Source organism: Leuciscus leuciscus, assembly GCF_965113295.1.
Source record: "Leuciscus leuciscus genome assembly, chromosome: 3".
In the NCBI taxonomy this organism is placed as follows: Eukaryota; Metazoa; Chordata; class Actinopteri; order Cypriniformes; family Leuciscidae; genus Leuciscus; species Leuciscus leuciscus.
The window spans coordinates 5,914,647-5,934,684 of record NC_138727.1 but is presented as its reverse complement, the minus strand read 5'-3'; the positions used below and the strand labels follow the sequence as shown (position 1 = coordinate 5,934,684).

At 37.4% G+C, this 20,038-nt stretch overlaps 1 protein-coding gene and 1 long non-coding RNA gene across 2 annotated transcripts; one reads left to right on the top strand and one right to left on the bottom strand.

The window, feature by feature from the left end:
• Positions 1 to 555: 555 nt before the first annotated feature.
• On the top strand, positions 556 to 19,654 carry ndfip2 (Nedd4 family interacting protein 2). Its single transcript, XM_082163947.1, has 8 exons — positions 556 to 806; positions 8,797 to 8,959; positions 11,241 to 11,371; positions 13,284 to 13,371; positions 16,788 to 16,912; positions 17,048 to 17,114; positions 17,540 to 17,645; positions 19,360 to 19,654. Exons 1-7 carry the CDS (start codon positions 771 to 773, stop codon positions 17,641 to 17,643), a joined length of 714 nt encoding a protein of 237 aa, XP_082020073.1. The 5' UTR covers positions 556 to 770; the 3' UTR covers positions 17,644 to 17,645; positions 19,360 to 19,654.
• LOC309494582 lies at positions 9,445 to 11,234 on the bottom strand. The gene is made up of 2 exons (XR_014204383.1): positions 10,161 to 11,234; positions 9,445 to 9,958 (listed from the first exon to the last, which is right to left on the bottom strand). It is a non-coding gene; the product is annotated as an uncharacterized lncRNA (long non-coding RNA).
• Positions 19,655 to 20,038: the final 384 nt, after the last annotated feature.

Genomic DNA, 20,038 nt, shown 5'->3' with positions numbered 1-20,038 from the left:
GGTGTACGCACTTTTGATAAATGAGGGCCATTGACCTGTCATATTTAACTTACAGTAGGCTACACAATCTTTGCATTATCTGTCCAGTAGATGGAGATATGCATGCTTGATTTCAGAACTGCAATCTGGTATAGTTGTTGACACCACAGGATCACTGCACTGCTCTTTGACCTTTCAAATATAATTTCACAGATAAGAAATAAATACACAGAGATTGGTCAATGCAACGGTGTCGTCAACATTATGAAATTAATATACGACAGTGTTTACATAACTTTTTAGGCAGGTCATCTTGAAGGACATGCACATTACAAGGACAGATATAAAGGGGAAAAAGGTGTAAACATCTGCCAGTTTTTCCAAAAACACACAGAGCTCGAATTACATAAACATCTAGCCTATACCCTACTACAACCTATACCCTACACCCTACAATACCTGGTGAGAAAATAGGCTATAGCACTTGTAATTATTTTGCAAATATCTCTGTATACCAATAAATAAAAACAGTTTGACGTTCACAGTGCGACGTCACGGTTGCGTCATGGGCATCTCCTCCCACTCGCTTTGTTTCTTCACTGTAGGACTCACTGCATCTCATGACCGTTCGCGTTAAATCATGTCTATCGAGTAAATGGGGAGAAAAAACTACGGTCTCCGTGTATGACTGATCCGTGCCATATGATCTCAAGTAAGATCGGGAACTGCCTTTAATTTGAATTAATCAAGGATTTACTGGTTTTATTCGCCGCTGGCTGGGCTGGTCGTATATGAAAATGGACCAGGCGGCGAGCCGCTACCAAGTGGTAAGTCTAAATCACGCATCGTTATATAAGTCGATCAAATATGTCATGTTATACAATAGACGGACATGTCCGAGCTGCTGATTATTACTAGGCTACTGTCATTTTATCCGTGTACCTTTAATCGTATAGCCTACGTGACTTCCGCATCATCATATCTTCACCGCGACAAAGTGCTCGGCAGTTCACAGAAGAGGACAGGACGCGTTTTTAAGTTGAACTACTTTAATAATCTCGCCCGAAATGAACGCAGGCTCAAGAACGCGTCCTGTTTGAACGGCTCCTAACACAGCTGGATATATGATACAGTGGCTAGTAACCGTAGTTACTAGTAGCAAAACCACAAAATATTGTTCCATTGTTTCACTTTGCAATTTGTAATTAAACCATGGAAATAAAAATAAAAAATCATTTTAAAAGGCATTTTGAAATGAGTCCAATGGTTTGTTCCGTTATGCTGTTGTTTATGTTTAAGAATGTTCGGACATCATCTATATTCATACCTGTTAACATTTGGGTACCAAAATACTGGAGACTTGTGAAGGGGAGGGGGGGTTGGGGGATATTATGGGGGGTGCTGGATGGCAGAGGCAGGCTAAGTTTATTTTAGTGGTGATTAATCGTGATTAATCAGAAAAAAATGTGTGATTAATCTAGTTAATTTTTGCAATCGATAAAAACAAATAAAAAAGAAACATGAATAGGCCTAAGACTTATTCATTTATGCAGATCATTGGTGCAGATATTAACATAAATAAATACATACTATTCAATAAAAATAAACATGAGTAAGACAGGCCTGTTCATGTTTCTTTTTTATTTGTTTTTATCGATTGCAAAAATTAACTAGATTAATCACACTTTTTTTTTGATTAATCACGATTAATCGCCATTAATAAAACGTACTTTTTAAATGTAGTTTATAATGTAATAATTTCACAGTTAATCTCCAAATGAATGTAGAAACAACATAAAAGACAGTATATTTGTTAATAATATACAAATATTTAATAATTGGCTGCTGTCCCTTTAAAACCAGCCGCTGCTGACAGGCACGCAGATCTCAGACTCATCTCACTCCTCGACAAAACGGACATTTTGGCATTTGCGTGTGTTAGTGTTCGTTCAACTTCAAGCCAAAAGAGAACTCGATCAATTTGTCTTGGCTTGAAGGGTTTAAAATCATTTGTATGAATAAAAGCGCATCATAATGTAACGCCAGCCAAAGGATGACAGAAAAAAAACGAATGCTGCATTAATTGCGTTAAATATTTACCACTGAGTCTTCTCCTCCCATTTCTACCAGTGATGCTTGTTCAGCTTCCCGCATCTATTACCTGTGCAGATATCAACAGCACAACTGGGTTGTAGGTTGCCAGGTTGAGCTCACAAATGGGTTGACATTTGGATGATGTGTTGATTGTGTGAGTAGGGTGCGTTTCACACAAGATCTGGCAACTGGACAACCTTGGAATAATGATGTGATTATTCATATAACGAGGTTTGGGCCATCAAATTTCTGGAGTTTCACGTGAGAAATAACAAAATGGGAGGTGGCGGGAGATGGGTGTGAAATACGGGAGACTCCCCGGGAAAACGGGAGTGTTATTCAATCATACTTCTCGGCTCTCACTCGCTGCCATTATTCAAAGTCACATGACTTTTTTGTTTCGAGGGATTTATTCGGTAAATGAGTTTCAAGAAGAGGCTATAGAGGCCGTAAACAGAGCGGCGTTTTCGACCGCGTCTCCTGATTTGCACACATCACAGTCAGGCTAAGGTTTAGGGGTGGGGTCGGGGGAAGGGCATCATTTTCATTGGATGATTTATAAACACCCACCTGTTTGAAAACACCCACACATTTAGAAACACCCACTTTTGTTGGGTGTTTCTACGCAGAGAACCCATATTTCAAAATTCGCATAAGAGTAGGTAGATTGAAACACAACCAGTGTGTTAGTTGTCACAGGTGCAAAGTTAGTTGTCACAGGTGCTCTTGGAGCTGTTAAGTCGGCATAAGCGCATTTGGAATGTTCAAATCCATTTTTAGCTGTTGTATGTTTTGTGGTGGCACTTTTAATCATTCAAACACATTTTGAGGTGTTACAAGTTAACTTGCAACATTTAAAGCCACATAGGCACATTTTTGTCATTATAGGCATGTTTTTGGGCCCTCAAATGCATGCTGAGTCATCGTTTGCACACTTAAATTGTACACATTTTGAGGCGTCACAGGTAAGACATTTCAGAACATAGTGAGACAACTTGATTTGTCCCTCTAAAAAGGTTTAAAAGAATGCTATGGCATCATATGTGCGTTTGGGAATGTTCAAGTACACACTGAGTCATAATAGATTATTTTGGGGCATTCATTCAAATGCGTTTTGAAGCTCACAGACTTGTTGAGCGCATTTGACATTCAATTTTGAAGCATCATGGCTGCGTTCCAACTCAATGTGAGTTGTCACGGGTGCACTCAAAACCTTTTGGGGCGTTCAAACGCATTTTGAAACGCCACCGACATACATGGGTGCATTTTGACATTAGTTTTCATGCTTTGCATTCCAATGCAATTCCAATTCCAATGTGTTCCAATGCAGTTTGAGTTGTCACAAGTTGCACTTGGAAGTTTTAAGGTGACATAAGTGCATTTGGAACATTAAGATGTGTTAAAATAACTCAAGAGAAAAAATATTCACTTTCAGGGAATTTGGCGCAAAATATTTGTAATGAAAATGGGCATTGCTGCAATTGGGGAAGCCACTCTTTTTTTCATACATCATAACTGATGGAACGCAATAAATGTTGTCATGTTATCTTGCGTTTGGAGGCGGATGCCTGGTGTCCGCGAACGCAATCATGTGAGACCGTTCTGGGAGGTCATTATACCCAACCATTTTAATGACTTTAGTTTGGCTCATTCATCTCACTCAGAATAACTAAACCAACATTTGAGATGCTGTGCAATGAAATTAATCCACTGGTTAGTCCAGTAATGCTGTTGTTTATGGTTAAGAATGTTTGGACCTAATCTATTCAATCATACAATTTGAGTTGTCACAGGTTAGCTTGCAATTTAAAGCCACATAAGCACCTTTTAGTCTATATTGGTAATTAGGTTTTGTTTTGGGGCCCTCAAATTCATGCTGAGGCATCGTAGGCACATTTAAATTGTTCTTACAAATTGAGGCGTCACAGGCCCACTTGGAAAATTTTAATGACTCAGAATGTTTTATATGCACTTTGAGCCGTTAGATTATTCTAATGCACTTTGAGGCATCATAGTGGCATGTTTGAACTTTGAACGCATCATAGGTGTTTTAAAGCATTTAATGATGTTAATGTGTTGTCATAGGTGTGCTTGGGTGTGTTCAAAGGCATTTTGACACATCATAGGTGTGTTTGGGATATCTAAACGCATTTTGGTGCGTTTCCAATGCATTTTGAGGGGTCGTGGCTGTGTTTGGGACGTGGAAATGCATTTTGAGGCATTGGGTGCAAAATGTAATGTCCTTTTGGTTGACAGTTCACTTGGTTTTCAAAGAATTACAACCTTCTACTCAATCATAAAGAGCACCAAGTGCATTATAATCACAAGTTTGTGTGTGTTTTCCCTCCCTGAACAATAGAGAACTGACCCTGTAATCTGGATCCAGAGCCTATTGTTTATTATGGAAATCTGGTGACTCACTGCTCAGCTGGAAAGGGTTATGTGAAGTGTCCCAGAAAATAATATCTTTTATAAACCTACAATACAAACATTATGAAGATATGCACCTTACAAAAAACATGTTTTTTGGGGATTATAGTACTTTGTGTATCACAAAAAACAAGGACAGCTTCTAGTTAAACATGTACAGAGTTGTTGTGTACAGAACACACAGATTTTAGACTTTGGATTTGATAATTGAGAGTAAAAATCTGGTTCTTGGTATACACTTATTTAACAGGGACTAAGGCTAAAATATTGTAGTCTTCACTTAATGTTATTTTATGCTTCATCAAAAACCATGTTATTTTCTGTTCTCAAGGCTTGGTTTATAACAAGGAGAGCTTTCTGATATATTTTAATTTTCAGAGAAGAGCACACCACAGCAAATGAAACTCAATTCCTGGAGTCTTGAGTAATTCATCCAGCAGGCCTCTGTATGTTTTCAAAGTCTTTTCATCATTTCTAGGAAAGGGAAAAAAAGTACACAATTTTTTTATTTTTTATCTTGCTGCATGCTAGAATGTTGCTATAGCAACCAAATGTTATAATATCACTTCTTAGATGTGTCAAGAAATAGGCGTTGCTGGTCTTTCCATTTTAAGGTACATAGATATTTAGGTGGTTGTGGTTGTACCACACGAACCATTCTCAGAAGTCGCTTCCTGCAATGTTTCATAGCTCAGCCTTTGCTGCTTTAATTCTTCTTAATTCTTATCCATTTTATTATACTTGTACCATGATATCACTTTCTCCCACTTTCTCTTTGAACTCGTCATTAGTCAGACTCAGCACACTGTAGAATTGCAATTATGCAACTGTGCAATTTTTTTATTAGGCTTAATTTTTGTTCAACAGTTATGCAAAAAGCCAGTTTTGATGTGGTTTTTTTTTTGCATTTTTGCTGCACCTCTCTTTTCAGTCTGTCAGTAACACTCTGTTTAGTTCCTGTCTCTATGAAGCTCCTCTTTCTGAAAACGTGCAATGCGCTCTGATTGGTCGGCTGGATCAGTGTGTTATATGATTGGTCAACTGCTTAATGCGTGTGTCAGAAATGTTCGCCCCCTTATCATAACCACATCTTTCTACACACTACTGAAACAACTCAACCAGGCATCATCCCTTTTTTGCATTGGGTGGGAATTATTTAAATGAGGAATAGCGTGACGTGTTCCTAGAAGAAAACTCGAGACTACAATGGAGGCGTTTCAGGAGTTCAGAAACAGTGACACTGATATAGAGAATAACTCCCTTTTAGAGGGACTTTGTGTCTGCAACTTTGCAGACTTTTTTCACGCTCAAACAGCGACATTACACACTAAAGAAAGATGAACATGAAAAAAAAAAACACGTCATCTTTAAATTATTGCCATTTATTGCACGAGGATATGCCCTTTAGTTTTTTTGTATGTTACTTGCTTCTTTATTATATAAAGAAAAGTGACATATTTAATCAGTTGGTCAAGATATTTCAGCTGAGGGACTCAAACGACACCAAATCAACGCTTTTTAGAGTTTTCGCGAATTGTGAATTCACATAGAGAATTCACTGATTCTGTGCAGTCTTAGTCATAACACAGATAAGATGTATAGCCTACTATTTATCTCCAGTCTGATAGTTCTTTACAGCCCATTGTAAACCACTTGAGATGCTTTCTTTGTCCCTGGCCAGTTGTTGTGTTTATGTAATGGCAGTTCAGTTTGTCTTTTTGGTTGTCCTCATTGTAGAGTGAGAAAGCCTGATTCCCCATTGGTCCGTTCTGTCCTTGATGTGGCTTCATGGTGTAATCATTCTCATGTGAACTTGGTGCAAAACTGATCCTGAGCGTCATTGACAAAATATCTTATCTTGTAAAATGTGTGGTCAGTACCGCCTCTCCCATACTCAGAATACGCGTGATCGCAAATTTTAAAATCTAAAACAATCTTGTATTCAAAAGCGATTTCAATACCCTGCATATGGATAGTGGCTCCCTGAAAATGTATACAATTGAACAGTTTAGCCACATTGAGATCCCAATATCTCTGGGATTGAACCATATAGGGCCTTAAAAACAAGGTACCAAAAGAAAAGATTGTTAAAAACATGGGGGGGGGGAGGGGGGAAACTGTCATCATTGGTATATTATGCAACAAGGATTGCTAAAGAGATCATAATTTACTAAAGAGACCTACCAATCTGTGAGTAAAAATAAAATAATGATGCTGCCATCTTTCTTAAGTCATTTTCACTCTGTAATTTGGTTTTACATTTTATTTTGACCCCCCCCCCCCCCCCCTTACTCCGTAAATATTTACCCATGGCATTTCATATTTTGGCTTTCATTTCCTATTCATGTTTGTCTTTCTTCAGAAAAAAATCTTTCAAAATGAAACATTTGAGCCGGTGCCTCCGGTTGAGTTGACACGGAGTTACCCTATTGTGACAACCCTACTAAGAGGATTGTCAATGTAAGTCACTGAATAACTGCCACGTATGCGAAACAGACTAATTTCACCAGGTCGAATCCCTCGTATCTGTTTGGACGGTTACTTCTCAACGACGCTTCAAACAGGTGCAGTTGAAGGAACAACCTTGTGCCTCAGTCTCGTGGTTTGCATTACCGTCTATCTCCTGTTACTGTGTGAATCTCGCTGTTTGCTAACTTTGTTGGCAGGCAACTGTGCATCCTACTGCACTCTGATGTGCCAAATACGTCCCCTGCAATCTTGAACTGTCGAATTACCATTAGTCCTCAATGCCTGGAAGACATTTTCAGGTTACTTCATGCATATTAAGAAGTAAGGCTCCTTTTGGACACTAAATGTTTAATTTGTTTCAACACCTTTTTCTTGGAGTTTAGCTTTACAGATTGTTTTGTTGATTGTAGGGCGAGGGCAGGAAGGTTATGCGTCCCTAGAGTCCAAGTTGTTGACGTGTTCCTTGCAGTGTTAGATGATATACTCCCTTCGTTGAGTACATCATGGTGTCAATTCACCTAACGCACCTAACAAGACCTTGTCAGATCTGTCTTAAAGTCGGTATGAAACAGAAGTTGCGATAGTCTTTTCTTCTCTATTGTGACTTATATCTGAGTGAAACGGCTTCTCGAACGAGAACAATGTATGGTGGGGATTGATTGGATGGTTGTGGTTTGCCATTGGTCGAGCTCATGTGAGTGACAGGTTGCCCCGCCCTCACGCTAGTAAACAGGTCATTTTTTTCAAAGAAAGGCACATGAATACATTTTTTTTATTGAGTTGAACTTTATTGTCCATTCTGTTTGTCACAGAGTGAAAATTTGTCTTTGACAACACATTAACAACACAAACACAGAATTAACTAAATTATACAATTAAACACTGTTCCAATCATTCAAAAAAATTTAAAAACATGCTATAATGCCAGCCAATATGGGGCCAGTTTCACAAAGATAGACTTTGACTATGGCTTAGATAGTCAGACTTCAGATAGACATCTAAATCAGATCGTTGCACAAAGCACTTAAGACTCTTGACTATCTTAAGTAGGACTACACTGCAATGCATTCTGGGTAAATTAAGAGACTTTTCAAAACAAAAAACATGGCGGATCGAGTAGGCGCTTTCAACCGCTCAGTGCAGTTTACCCCAGCGGAAAATATGTGTTTGTTGGAGGAGTATAACAGTTACAAGGACATTTTACTTAGGAAATTTAGCGGAGAATGTAGTAACAAGAATAAATGTTTAAATTATAAGCCATTTTCCCTTTTCTTTTGGCTGTTTGTAATGTAACTGATTGTTACTGCTGGTTGCCAAGGTAACAGAGTCTTAGACCTAAGTTAGCCTGGGGGTAAGGTGTCTAATTTTTTGGTCTAAATTAAGTCAGTCTTTATTTTTGTGAAACAGTCTAACTTGCATTAGACTTGTCTATGAGCAAATTTTAGACTTGTCTAACACTATAGACCGGTCTAAAATAGCTTTGTGAAACCGGCCCCTGTTGTATCACTTTAGAAAATTGTACGATTTAACATAATCGCTGCCATTGGGACAAAATATGTTTTATACACGTTTCTTCTGGCCAAAGGAATTTTGTAATAATGATGTACACTGATAAATAATTTAAAATAAACACTGCAAAGTTCCATTAAACAATTGAAATTGTCCATTTTGATTTCATGGTGTGAGGGCGGGACAACCTGTCAGTCACATGAGCTCGACCAATAGCAAACCACAACCATCCAACCAATTCCAATCAATACATTTTTAACTTAACATTTAAGTGACGTTTCTTCAGTCTGAACATTTGTTTCTTTCCTTCCCCAGTTGCACAATGAGGACGACTCCTCTGAAGGGGCTGCCGGAGGCGAGCCGTCCACATCGTCCCAGGCCGCTGCCGCTGAGTTAGGCATCAGCAACCCCGCGGTGGATACGGATGCTCCGCCTCCTCCGTATACTAGTGTGGCGCTCGGAGCAACGGCTGCACCAGGTACAGACACATGATTATTTCCAGAGCGAGGAAGGGAAGCAGGAATCTACTTGATTAGCAATTCTAGACAAGGTTTATAGTGTACGCATGACGACAATAGAATAGAAATATTTTCAATATGCATTAATGAAATGATACATCAATTGCCATTGTTATGACACAGCGAATGAAAACTAAACACAATGTGGATTCTGGGCACCTTTGCAGTGTAAACATTGAAATAGAAGACCAATCACAGTGTCATTGTTGTTGGTTACAGTTTAGACACATTTTAACGTACACTACTGTTAAAAAATTTGGGGTCAAATGTTGTTGTTTTTATTAATACTTTTTTGGATGCGTTAAATGGATCAAGTAAAGACATTTATAGTGTTTCAAAAGATTTCTATTTTAAACAAATGCTGTTCTCTTGAACTTTCTATTGTTAGGGGGTAACAGTTTAGGACCCAAGGACCAGATGTTTGAAAGAAGACCCGGAGTCAGAATTATAATAAATTGAAGAAAAGTTTTACTGAAGATAGTTTGCAGTTTCATCAGCAGAAGTTCAGCTTCAAGACTCACACAGGAGTTCGTAGGCCGCCCCGTTTACAGTTACAAAGATCACATCAGTTACACCCTACACCAAGGTCTAAGCTACGTCCTTGCTTCAGGTTAAATGATTCTCATTGGCTAAGAAATAGATAAACATAGTAATTTTCCACACATATACAGATAGACTGAAGCATATCTCCAACGATTATGCGGCTGACACTCGGACCCTGAAGTCAGGCACGTCGTGACCTTCCAGGTCGCAGATTTGGGTTGCTGGGCGCCAACATGTCCCGAACAACAACTCAGTCAATCTCCAATAATGCCAGTGATTCCTTAACCTGTAACCACGAAGACTAACACACACACCGACACACAGCTTCCTCAAGGTTGGATTTGGCCAGGCTCTAACTATAAACAGGAGAGTCTTCTCAAAACATCAAGATAATGCGTTCTTTCTCTCAAGGAGAGCTACACTTTAGTCCAGGGTTCCTCAAACTCGGTCCTGGAGGGCCGCTGTCCTGCAGAGTTTAGCTCTAACACTAATCAAACACACCTGAGCAAGCTAATCAATGTCTTCAGGATCACTAGAAACTCACAGCTAGGTGTGTTTGATCAGGGTTGGAGCTAAACTGTGCAGGACAGTGGCCCTCCAGGACCGAGTTTGAGGAACCCTGCTTTAGTCTAACTGGAAAGTAAGGCTTTAACAAAGAAATGGTCCCTTAAACTATAGACTTCAATGACCCCTGTGGCCATTGCTGTCAGAGTACCCTAGAGAAACAGATGTATGTATTGACACATGTTGAAGACCTTTCTCAAACAAAACATCTTTCCATATTTCATTTCTGGAAGTCGGGAATGAGCAAGCACTGTTACTGCACTCAGATATCAAATACAGACATTGGAGAATACATGAAGAGAACATTTCAGTGATCACACTGGTAACTTCTATAACAAAGTAAAATCTCACAAGCTTAGAGAAGTCATTCAACTCGTTATATTTAGAAGGAAAAATAATGATTAATACCTTGATTATAATAATCACTCATTACATATACATTAAAGCAGCTATTGATCAAAGAATCCTGAAAATAATTAATCTAAGTGTAGTCTAAATCTAAATCTAATAAATGTATCTAAGTTTACACAAACATCAGCGTATTAGAATGATTTCTGAAGGATCATGTGACACTGAAAAACTAAACTAACTTCACTTTGCATCACAGGAATAAATTACATTTGACAGATATATAAAAAATAAAAAAAGGTTATTTTAAATTGTAATAATATTTCACAGGATTGCTGTTTTTACTGTATTTTTGATCAAATAAATGCAGCCTTGGTGAGATTAAGACACTTCTTTCAAAAACATTAAAAAAATCTCTCACATTGGGAGATTTTTAAACTTAACCACGCTGTGCGGTTGCTAAGGTTTCCTCGATGGTTGCTAGGTGACTAGTGATTTTCCTAAGTATAAAGAGCCTCCAGGTTTTGAAGATATTCTGATGAAATTCTCAGCATAAGTCTCAGTTGTTTTATCATCCACAAGGAGAAACTTCTAAGTCTGATCACTGCAGAGCTCGCTTGCATCTCTGTGTGTTATGGGTTTCTAAGTATGAGCAATAGTAATAGTGATTTTTGACTAAGCGATATCAAGACATCGCTCCCTTGAAATACTGCTCCCTCGGAATACTCATACCTAGAAATGTGTGACGGATGACCTGACCTGTGTTGTTTTTTTCTTGTTTTCCAGAGAGCACATATCCAGGGGAATTTCCCGTTCCTCCACCATACAGCGTCGCCACGTCTCTGCCCACTTACGATGAGGCGGAGAAGGCTAAAGCAGCAGCCATGGCTGTCTCGGCGGTGGAGGTCATTCCACGAGTGAGTATCTCATCTGTGGCGCCCACATGTTCTGCAGAAAGAAACTTCCAAGTCCTCGATTCGCACAACTTTCCACTGCGTCTTCGGTAAAGTCCAAAACAGTCCCTCAAAGGAAGGAAGATTGCTGTAGTAATGCTGGTATGATTTGATGATGACCAAAATGAAATGGGGCTTGTCTAGATTTTTATTTTAAAATGGTGTCTGATTTGCTTTTAGCTGTAACATAAGGAGAACCTTTTTTGAGGATGTGGTGTGCCATATAAACCATGACCTAAATAGAGAATCCCTCAGATACTCTGATTTCTCTGAGCTCAGATCAAGAAGTGTTATGTAAAGTGGCCCCAAAAAGTATTATTTGGGCAGTCTTAAGAATGTCATTGCATTAGATAACTGAATGTCAAACCGACTGACATCTGCAAATAAATTTGCTTTTCTCAGAACCAACTTCCTTTTTTTTTTTTTTTTTTTTTTTTTGACTTCCACACAGCGTTCGTTTAAATGAAGTCCTAATTTACTACTTACTATATAAAATAATAAAACAGTTATGCAGCACTGAACATTTAAAATGTATACATGCTCTATCATTCAAAAGTTTGGAATCAGTAAGATCTTTTTTGAAAAAAAGTGACACTTTTATTTGGCAAAGATGCATCGAATTGATCAAAATTGACAGTATAAAGACATTTATAATGTTATGATTCTTAAGAAATCATTCTAATATCCTGACTTGGTGCTCAAGGAACATTCATTATTATTATGTTGTAATTGCAAAATGAGGACATGAGAGAGAAAGTGCGCACCCGTGAAATCACTAGAGAAACAAAGAATGAATTAGAGCATTATTCAAGACTTTTTGCTTGTTACACAACCGCTACAGTTTTGAGCTGCGGTAGCAATGTGGAGCTGGGCTGGCCGCTACCAGAGGCGTAGGCTGGATCATAAAGGAGTAGTTCACACAAAAATGAACATTTTGCCAATTTACTCACTCTAGTTTCATTCCAAACCCCGTGGAACACAAATAGAAACGTTGTGAAGAATGTTAATGCTGTACAAGAGTGATTTATACAATCCAAAAAAAGTATCATAAAAACACCAAGTAGTCCTGCAGTCAGATACGTCTTTAGTGCTGTGTTTCGAAGAAATGCGATGGCGAATGTCATTTGCTGATTGTTTTTTTTGTTTTTTTAGATGCCTCATTAATTTTGATGTTAGCCTCAAATGATGTCATCGATTTGATGAAGCGATGCAACGTGTCTAAAGGCACCATAAGTGTGGCACCATTCATGATGTTTATGGTGCTTGAGAGCAGAGACAATTATACAAAACAACAACCAATTTTTTTGTGGTCATATTCAGTTGAGTAGAAGACAGATATTTTATTTTCTGGTGAACTACTTCTCTAAAAGCAAAAAAAAAAAAAGAAAGACAAAAAGGATTTCCAGAAAGTGCTAACCTTAAAGTTGCACTGAAGGTCCCTGCTGCTAGTGCACTTGAAGTGTTTTTGGATGAAAGTGTTTGCTGAAAGGAAAGTAGTCAAGCTTTGAAAAAGCTACGGAATTAGGAGTTACGTCACCATGTTGTTGCCCATGTTGTTTATTAAAATGACTTTTTGGAGAAAATTGCAATATATAAAGGTTTCCATGCATTAAGACAGGATTTATTTAGTCCTTCATAAGTATTTTCCACCTTCTCCCTGACCCTTACTCAAACACTGTATTTGCTTCTATATGTAAATGTACTCTGATGTGATTGGCTAACATCTACATATATTTTTTTGTTTATCAAGGTTTGGTCCAGTTATGTAAACATTGCTGTCACATTACATCCATGGTGATTTCTGAACCAGTTTTGCCTTCTAATATGCTTGTAAAACACTCGTCAATGTTTCTCTTTATCCATCTACTTAAAAAAGGATGAGGATTTTCCGGTTCGGGATGACTTCAGTGACGCTGATCAGCTGAGGGTGGGAAATGATGGAATCTTTATGCTGGCCTTCTTTAGTAAGTCAAGTCATGCAGACTGTTTACGGTACACACACGACACACGTTCATGTTTGGAATAGCATTAATCATTCGTGTATTTATTTGCAACATGAGGACTGGACTGAATCAAACATGCAATTTAATAAGGTTTTGTCAACCTTTTAGCATATGACATGTTTAAAGCATTTATCATTTTATAATGCATACTGTTTCACATACTTTTTTTTTGTTGTTAAAAATATGCAGATATATATTAGATATTAGATAAGCATAATTAAGAACACAGTGGCTGCATCCAAAATTACATATGTCCCTACTATACAGTGTGTAACATAAAAAGCCACATTTTTATGTTAACTACTTCCGGTGAGATTCTGAAGTGTGCATATGATGGACACTTTACTTTCCCATGAGGCCACGGGAGAGGATTTGTGAATGACAGTGAAGTGACTTAACTGATGCTGGTAGGTCACATGACAGTGACAACATGGTGGATTTAGTACATCCAGATTACATTAATACTACATACTATACAGAACATACTTTGTTAGAGCTCGCAAAGTAATAACTTAAAAACAATGGCCTTCTCAGGAGAGTAACGTGATTTCAGACGTGTTTGCGTGTTGACCTCCTCCATTAGTGCTCTCTGTGCGCCACCTGGTGGTGTTGTGATGTATTGCACGTCACGTTATTCCAACCGCAGTAAAGCATGATGATCAGCAGTGCAGTCATCACAGTCCAGTCATGTTTAATGAATGATTAGTCACTCTTTCATTAGTAGTAGTAGTAGTAGTAGTAGTACTTTATTGATCCCAGTTGGGAAATTAAAGTGCATTAGCAGCAATACATGAAGATAGTAAAGTACATTTACATTTACATTTACATTTATTCATTTAGCTGACGCTTTTATCCAGAGCGACTTACAATTGCTATATATGTCAGAGGTCGCACGCCTCTGGAGCAACTAGGGGTTAAGTGTCTTGCTCAGGGACACATTGGTGTCTCACAGTGGATTCGAACCCGGGTCTCTCACACCAAAGGCATGTGTCTTATCCACTGCGCCACCACCACCCCTACGTACCCTAAAGTACCCACAGTAGGCTACACACAAAATATACTATACACATATAATAAATAAACAAATTGCCATTGTCTTGTTGAAGTTTAAGAAGGACAAAATAGAGTAAAATTTCAATAAAAACCGGTCAAACAATAAAAGCAGTAATGAATATTTTTATGTCTGATAATGAACTGCATTAAGCACAGCTATACGATGGGTGTAGTGACCTAATTCCTAGATTGAATGGTTAATGAGACCTCGGCACGGGATAGATGAGTTGTAAAGTCTCACAGGCATAAATGACCTCCTGTAGCGTTCACCGTGGCTGGATCAATCGGTTGCTGAATGTACTTCTCATTCCAGTAAGCATGTCATGGAGGGGGGTGTGAGCTATTGTTTGTGACGGTCAACAGCTTGGACATTATTCTCCTCTCTGTAACAACCTCAAACATGTCCAGATCCACTCCAATGACAAAGCCCGTCTTCTTAATAAGCTTATTCAGCCTTTTGGTATCTCCAGCTTTAATCCCGGTGCTCCAGCAACACTACGGCGTAAAACAGGGCACTAGCGACGACAGGCTGATAGAACTTGGGTAACACTTTATTTTACAGTGTCCTTGTTACATATGTTACATGTACTTACCATAGTAATAACAGTAAATTATGCAAAATTACATGCAACTAACCCCTCAACCAAATCCTAATCCTAACCTAACCCTATAGTAAGTACATGTAGTTGCTTAATATTACTCAGTACTTAAATATATAATTACACTGTAACAATGACACCTTAAAATAAAGTGTAACCGCATCTTACACACATTGAAGGACCCGAGTCTCCTCAAGAATAGAGTCTGCTCTGGCCTTTTTTATAGATCGTCCCGGTGTTTTTTGTCCAGTCAAGTCTGTCATCTATGTGGATCCCCATATACCGATAGGAGTCCACTATTTCAACGTCTCTGCCGTGAATATATAGAAATAGGTGAGGGATGGTCTTTTTTCCTTCCAAAATCAATTACCAATAATTTTGTTTTAGTTACATTTATTTGTAGATGGTTCACTCCACACTACTTCACAAAAGTTGTTGACCAGAGCTCTATATTCCGTCTCTTGTCCGCCCCTCAATGCAACCAACCACAGCTAAATCATCTGAACACTTCTGGAGGTCGCATGACTTCGGGTTGTAGTTGAAGTCTGAGGTATAGAGGGTGAATAGAAACAGAGACAGTTCCCTGAGGAGCACACATGCTGCTCACCACTCGCTCAGACACACAGTCCTGCAGTCTCACACACTGTGGTCTGCCTGTAAGGTAGTCCGTGACCCAGGAGATTATGGAGGAGTCCGCCTGCATTACAATGCATCAGCATCTTTGCAATAGATGTAAGCAGTTTTCAAGTTGTAATTGTCAGCACATCAAAACAGAATAATCGCTGTATTTGTGCACAAAGGTTTTTTTAAGGTACTTTAGGATACTTGTGTGTGTGTGTATTTAGGGCTGTGAAACGATTAATCGCGATTAATCGCATCCAAAATAAAAGTTTGTGTTTACATAATATATATGTGTGTACTGTGCATACTTATTTTGTATATATAAATACACACACATGCATGTAGCCTATTATATAATTTTTTTATTTTTTATTATATAAAATATTTATTTATAATACAAATTATATATACATACAGTATATATGTGACCCTGGACCACAAAACCAGTCACATGGGTCAATTATTTTAAATTGAGATGTATACATCATCTGAAAGTTTAGTAAATAAGCTTTCCATTGATGTATGGTTTGTTATGATGGGACAATATTTGGCCGAGTTACAACTATTGAAAATCTGGAATCTGAGGGTGCAAAAAAATCGAAACATTAAGAAAATCGCCTTTAAAGTTCTCCTTTTATGTTGGCGATTGTGCTGCATTCACTCACAAAAATAAATGTTTTATATATTTACGTTAGGAAATTTACTACATATCTTCATGGAACATGATCTTTACTTAATATCCTAATGATTTTTGGCATAAAAGAAAAATCAATAATTTTGACCCATACAATGTATTGTTGCCTATTGCCATAAATATACACATGCGACATGTGACTGGTTTTGTGATCCAGGGTCACATATAAGCAATTATTTCTTAAATATATGCATGTGTGTATATTTATATATACAAAATAATTATGCACAGTGCACACACATATATTATGTAAACAAAAACTTTTATTTTGGATGCGATTAATCGCGATTAATCGTTTCACAGCCCTAAATATATATATATATATATATATATATATATATATATATATATAAACATATTTGATGTCATTCTTCATTAATGCAACACTTTCTCTCTGTTTCTGTATCTAGTGGCTTTTCTATTCAACTGGATTGGGTTTTGCTTGTCTTTCTGTCTGACCAACACCATTGCTGGCCGATATGGTGCCATCTGCGGCTTTGGACTCTCTCTTATCAAATGGATCCTCATTGTGAGAGTGAGTCTCTTAATTATTCCTCTAAATTAGTTTAGTGGAAAACTTGAAGCAAAAATGACTGTGAACCAAAGATGTTCGTATTATGAGTGTGAATTCAATCAGCGTGAAACTCAATGGTATTATTCTTCTTTTCAGTTTTCAGATTACTTTACTGGATACTTCAACGGGCAGTACTGGCTCTGGTGGATTTTCCTCGTTCTTGGTAAGACCTTAAACAGTAACTATATAAAAGTCCTGAGGAGGTTTGTTTAGATTCATTCGCCAGCCATGTTTTCTATGGTACTCTAGCGCCATCTGCTGGTTCACTGACTACAAGACAACATGACTTTAAATTCAAAGTGGAACTCAAAATACATTGTTTTTTTAGTTTTAAATGCATTATGACTTCAATGCATTTTGTTTATCAGAGTAGTAATAATATTAACAAACAATAATCTTTGCATTAGTGAACTTGCTGCTGTGATTAGGCTTTAATGGATTCCTGTATTGTGTGAATTTAATATGCTTGCAGTGCCCTCTTATATTCTTTTTGTGGATATGTAAGTAGTGGTGTTTGCCAAGACCAGATAGGCATGCTATTTCGAACATCTAGCTATTGACCTATGACCTGTCTTGCATCCACTCCAGGACTCCTGCTGTTCTTCAGAGGGTTCGTGAACTACCTGAAAGTGCGTAACATGTCAGAAAGCATGGTGTCTTCACTCCGAACCCGCTTCTTCCTCTTGTACTAGAGGTGAGGATGTCATTAAACGAACACACGCACACGTTGGGTTTCCATGTTTTCTGGGGACTTTCCATAGATTTAATGATTTTTATATTGTACAAACTGTATATTCTATCCCCTTACACTAACCCTTACCCCTAAACCTATTGAAAACTTTCTGCAGATTTACATTTTCAAAAATATTTAACATTACTTGGTTTGATTTTAAGCCATTTTCCTCATGGGAACCAACTTTTTTTTTTTTCCCACAAGGACAAATAACAGAAAATTGGATAAGAAATGACAGTGTAATTGATTAGGTTTTATTATATTCACTATAATCAATTAAAGCAAAAATAACTACTTCCTAATAAAGACAGTTTCTCAAACTCTTATAAATGACTCCAATGCAAGAGTTTTCTACTATTTGATATCAGTCTAAAGATTGGTTTAGTTGTGGTGTAAAGGGATGAACCATCATGCAATCCTGTATTTCTACGGTTGAAGTAGTATCTGACTTTTTTTTTTTTAAAATGTGGTTAAATATTTGGCTGCTGTTACTCAAGACTTTAATTCGACACTTGAAACTGATGCTGACTGCATTTTTTGTTTGTTTTTGTGGTGAGCCTAATTACTGTGGCTGTCATGTTATTTGTTGAATGTTGCCTTGAAGGAACACTTCCCATTTGGTCAGGTATTGCCTAATATGCATAATAACCAAGCATGGAAATGACAGCCAGAATTTGTATTTAAAACATTCTGGGACATTGCATGTGAATAGAACTGGACGAAATAGACAAAAAAATATGATCATTTGATGTTTGAGAAATCTCACATACATCTGTGTATGTATGTATATGTACTTGGTCTCAAATAACTTTATAAAAATAAAAACAATATGTATTTCCCTTCTTATTTAGTCTGTCTTTGTGAAATGTGCCTTTACTGAGGCGGATTTATGCATTAAAAAATTGGCTTGGCTTGATTGAATTTGACACAACACAAGAACTGATTATGTGTTTGGTGCAAGGCCTAAAATTACACTAGTAGTGTAATTGCTGAATTTATATTTAAATTATAATTTTTATAATAACTAGCTTGATGTATACAGTCAAAACTACAATTTATGTAAATTTATTATGATAAATTATGATTATTTATTTGCCATAAATATTGTCAAAATGTTGCAGATTTACGAAATGTTTCATTTTGTTCAACGGGGCAAAATTGTTCAGGAGTTGCATGCAAATGTGAGATGCAGATACATGTTTTTTTAAATTATTTAAAATGAGTTAATAGTTACAAAATATTTCAAAAATAATTGAATATAAATTCAAAAGGTTATGTAATAATGTCATGGTTGTATGGTTTAAAGTCGAGAATGTGAAAGTGATAATTTTACGAGAGGATGCATTTGTTTAAAATGCTAGAGAAAGTATTTTATCTAATCTTATCAGCAAAAAAACAACAACATGATTTGTATCTTTTTATAAAAGTGTAAATACACTTCTTGCCCTTATTGTGGAAGTGCCTTTTATTAACACGATTTCCTGGCTTGAATTTGTGCCAGAACAACACAAGAACTGATTATGCCTTTGTTAACTTGGACATGCAAGCCGGATGTAATTTGCTTCATTGATAATGGCTCTCATAACCTTGCTTATATGCAGTTTGCACAATGAAGGCCATCATGGCAAACCTCCAAAAAACAAGCTTCACTCTCATTCACTCTGTCTCTTTCAAGGTCGCCTCACCAAAACATTCCTCCCTAATGTGAAATTCCTTGATGATTTGCAACCCGTCAAATGAACTGGACTGGATCCCACTGAGGGGAAGAGGAAGAAGAGAAAAAAAATAAAGCGAGTATCTCTTGCCAAACGCTCTGAACTGAACTCGGTAAAAATGGAAGGTTTTTCTGAACTTCTTGAATGAGTGCAAATCGACTCTTAATATTCAGTTTCACATCATTACTTCCCAGTTGGCCTCAGTCCATAAACTTCTGGTTTATTACTAGATTACTTCGAGAAGACGAAAAGAAGTCCTTTAATGGTTAATATTCCCACACATTGCATGCAGAGTATTGGATTTGTGTGGGTCGAACAAACTGCAAAAGATCCCTAGAAATATGCAGCCAAGACATCGTATGCAATGTCTTCTACCAAAATGGGTTAGCAGTCTTAGATGATGATGATGATGATGGAACTAGACTAGTTTAATTCTCTTTACTTTGTTGCATCCAAGGCCTTGGCAAATTTAATTGCATTGCAGTATTATTATTATATACCAAGTTTAGATAGGATTTGCTAGTAATAGCTTAATGGTCAAGCTGGTAATGTAAAGTACAACTGCACCTTTTCTCTTCTTCTTAAGTTTTGTCTCGCTTAACTTTATAGTAAATGATTAAGTATCTTCATTGATGTGTT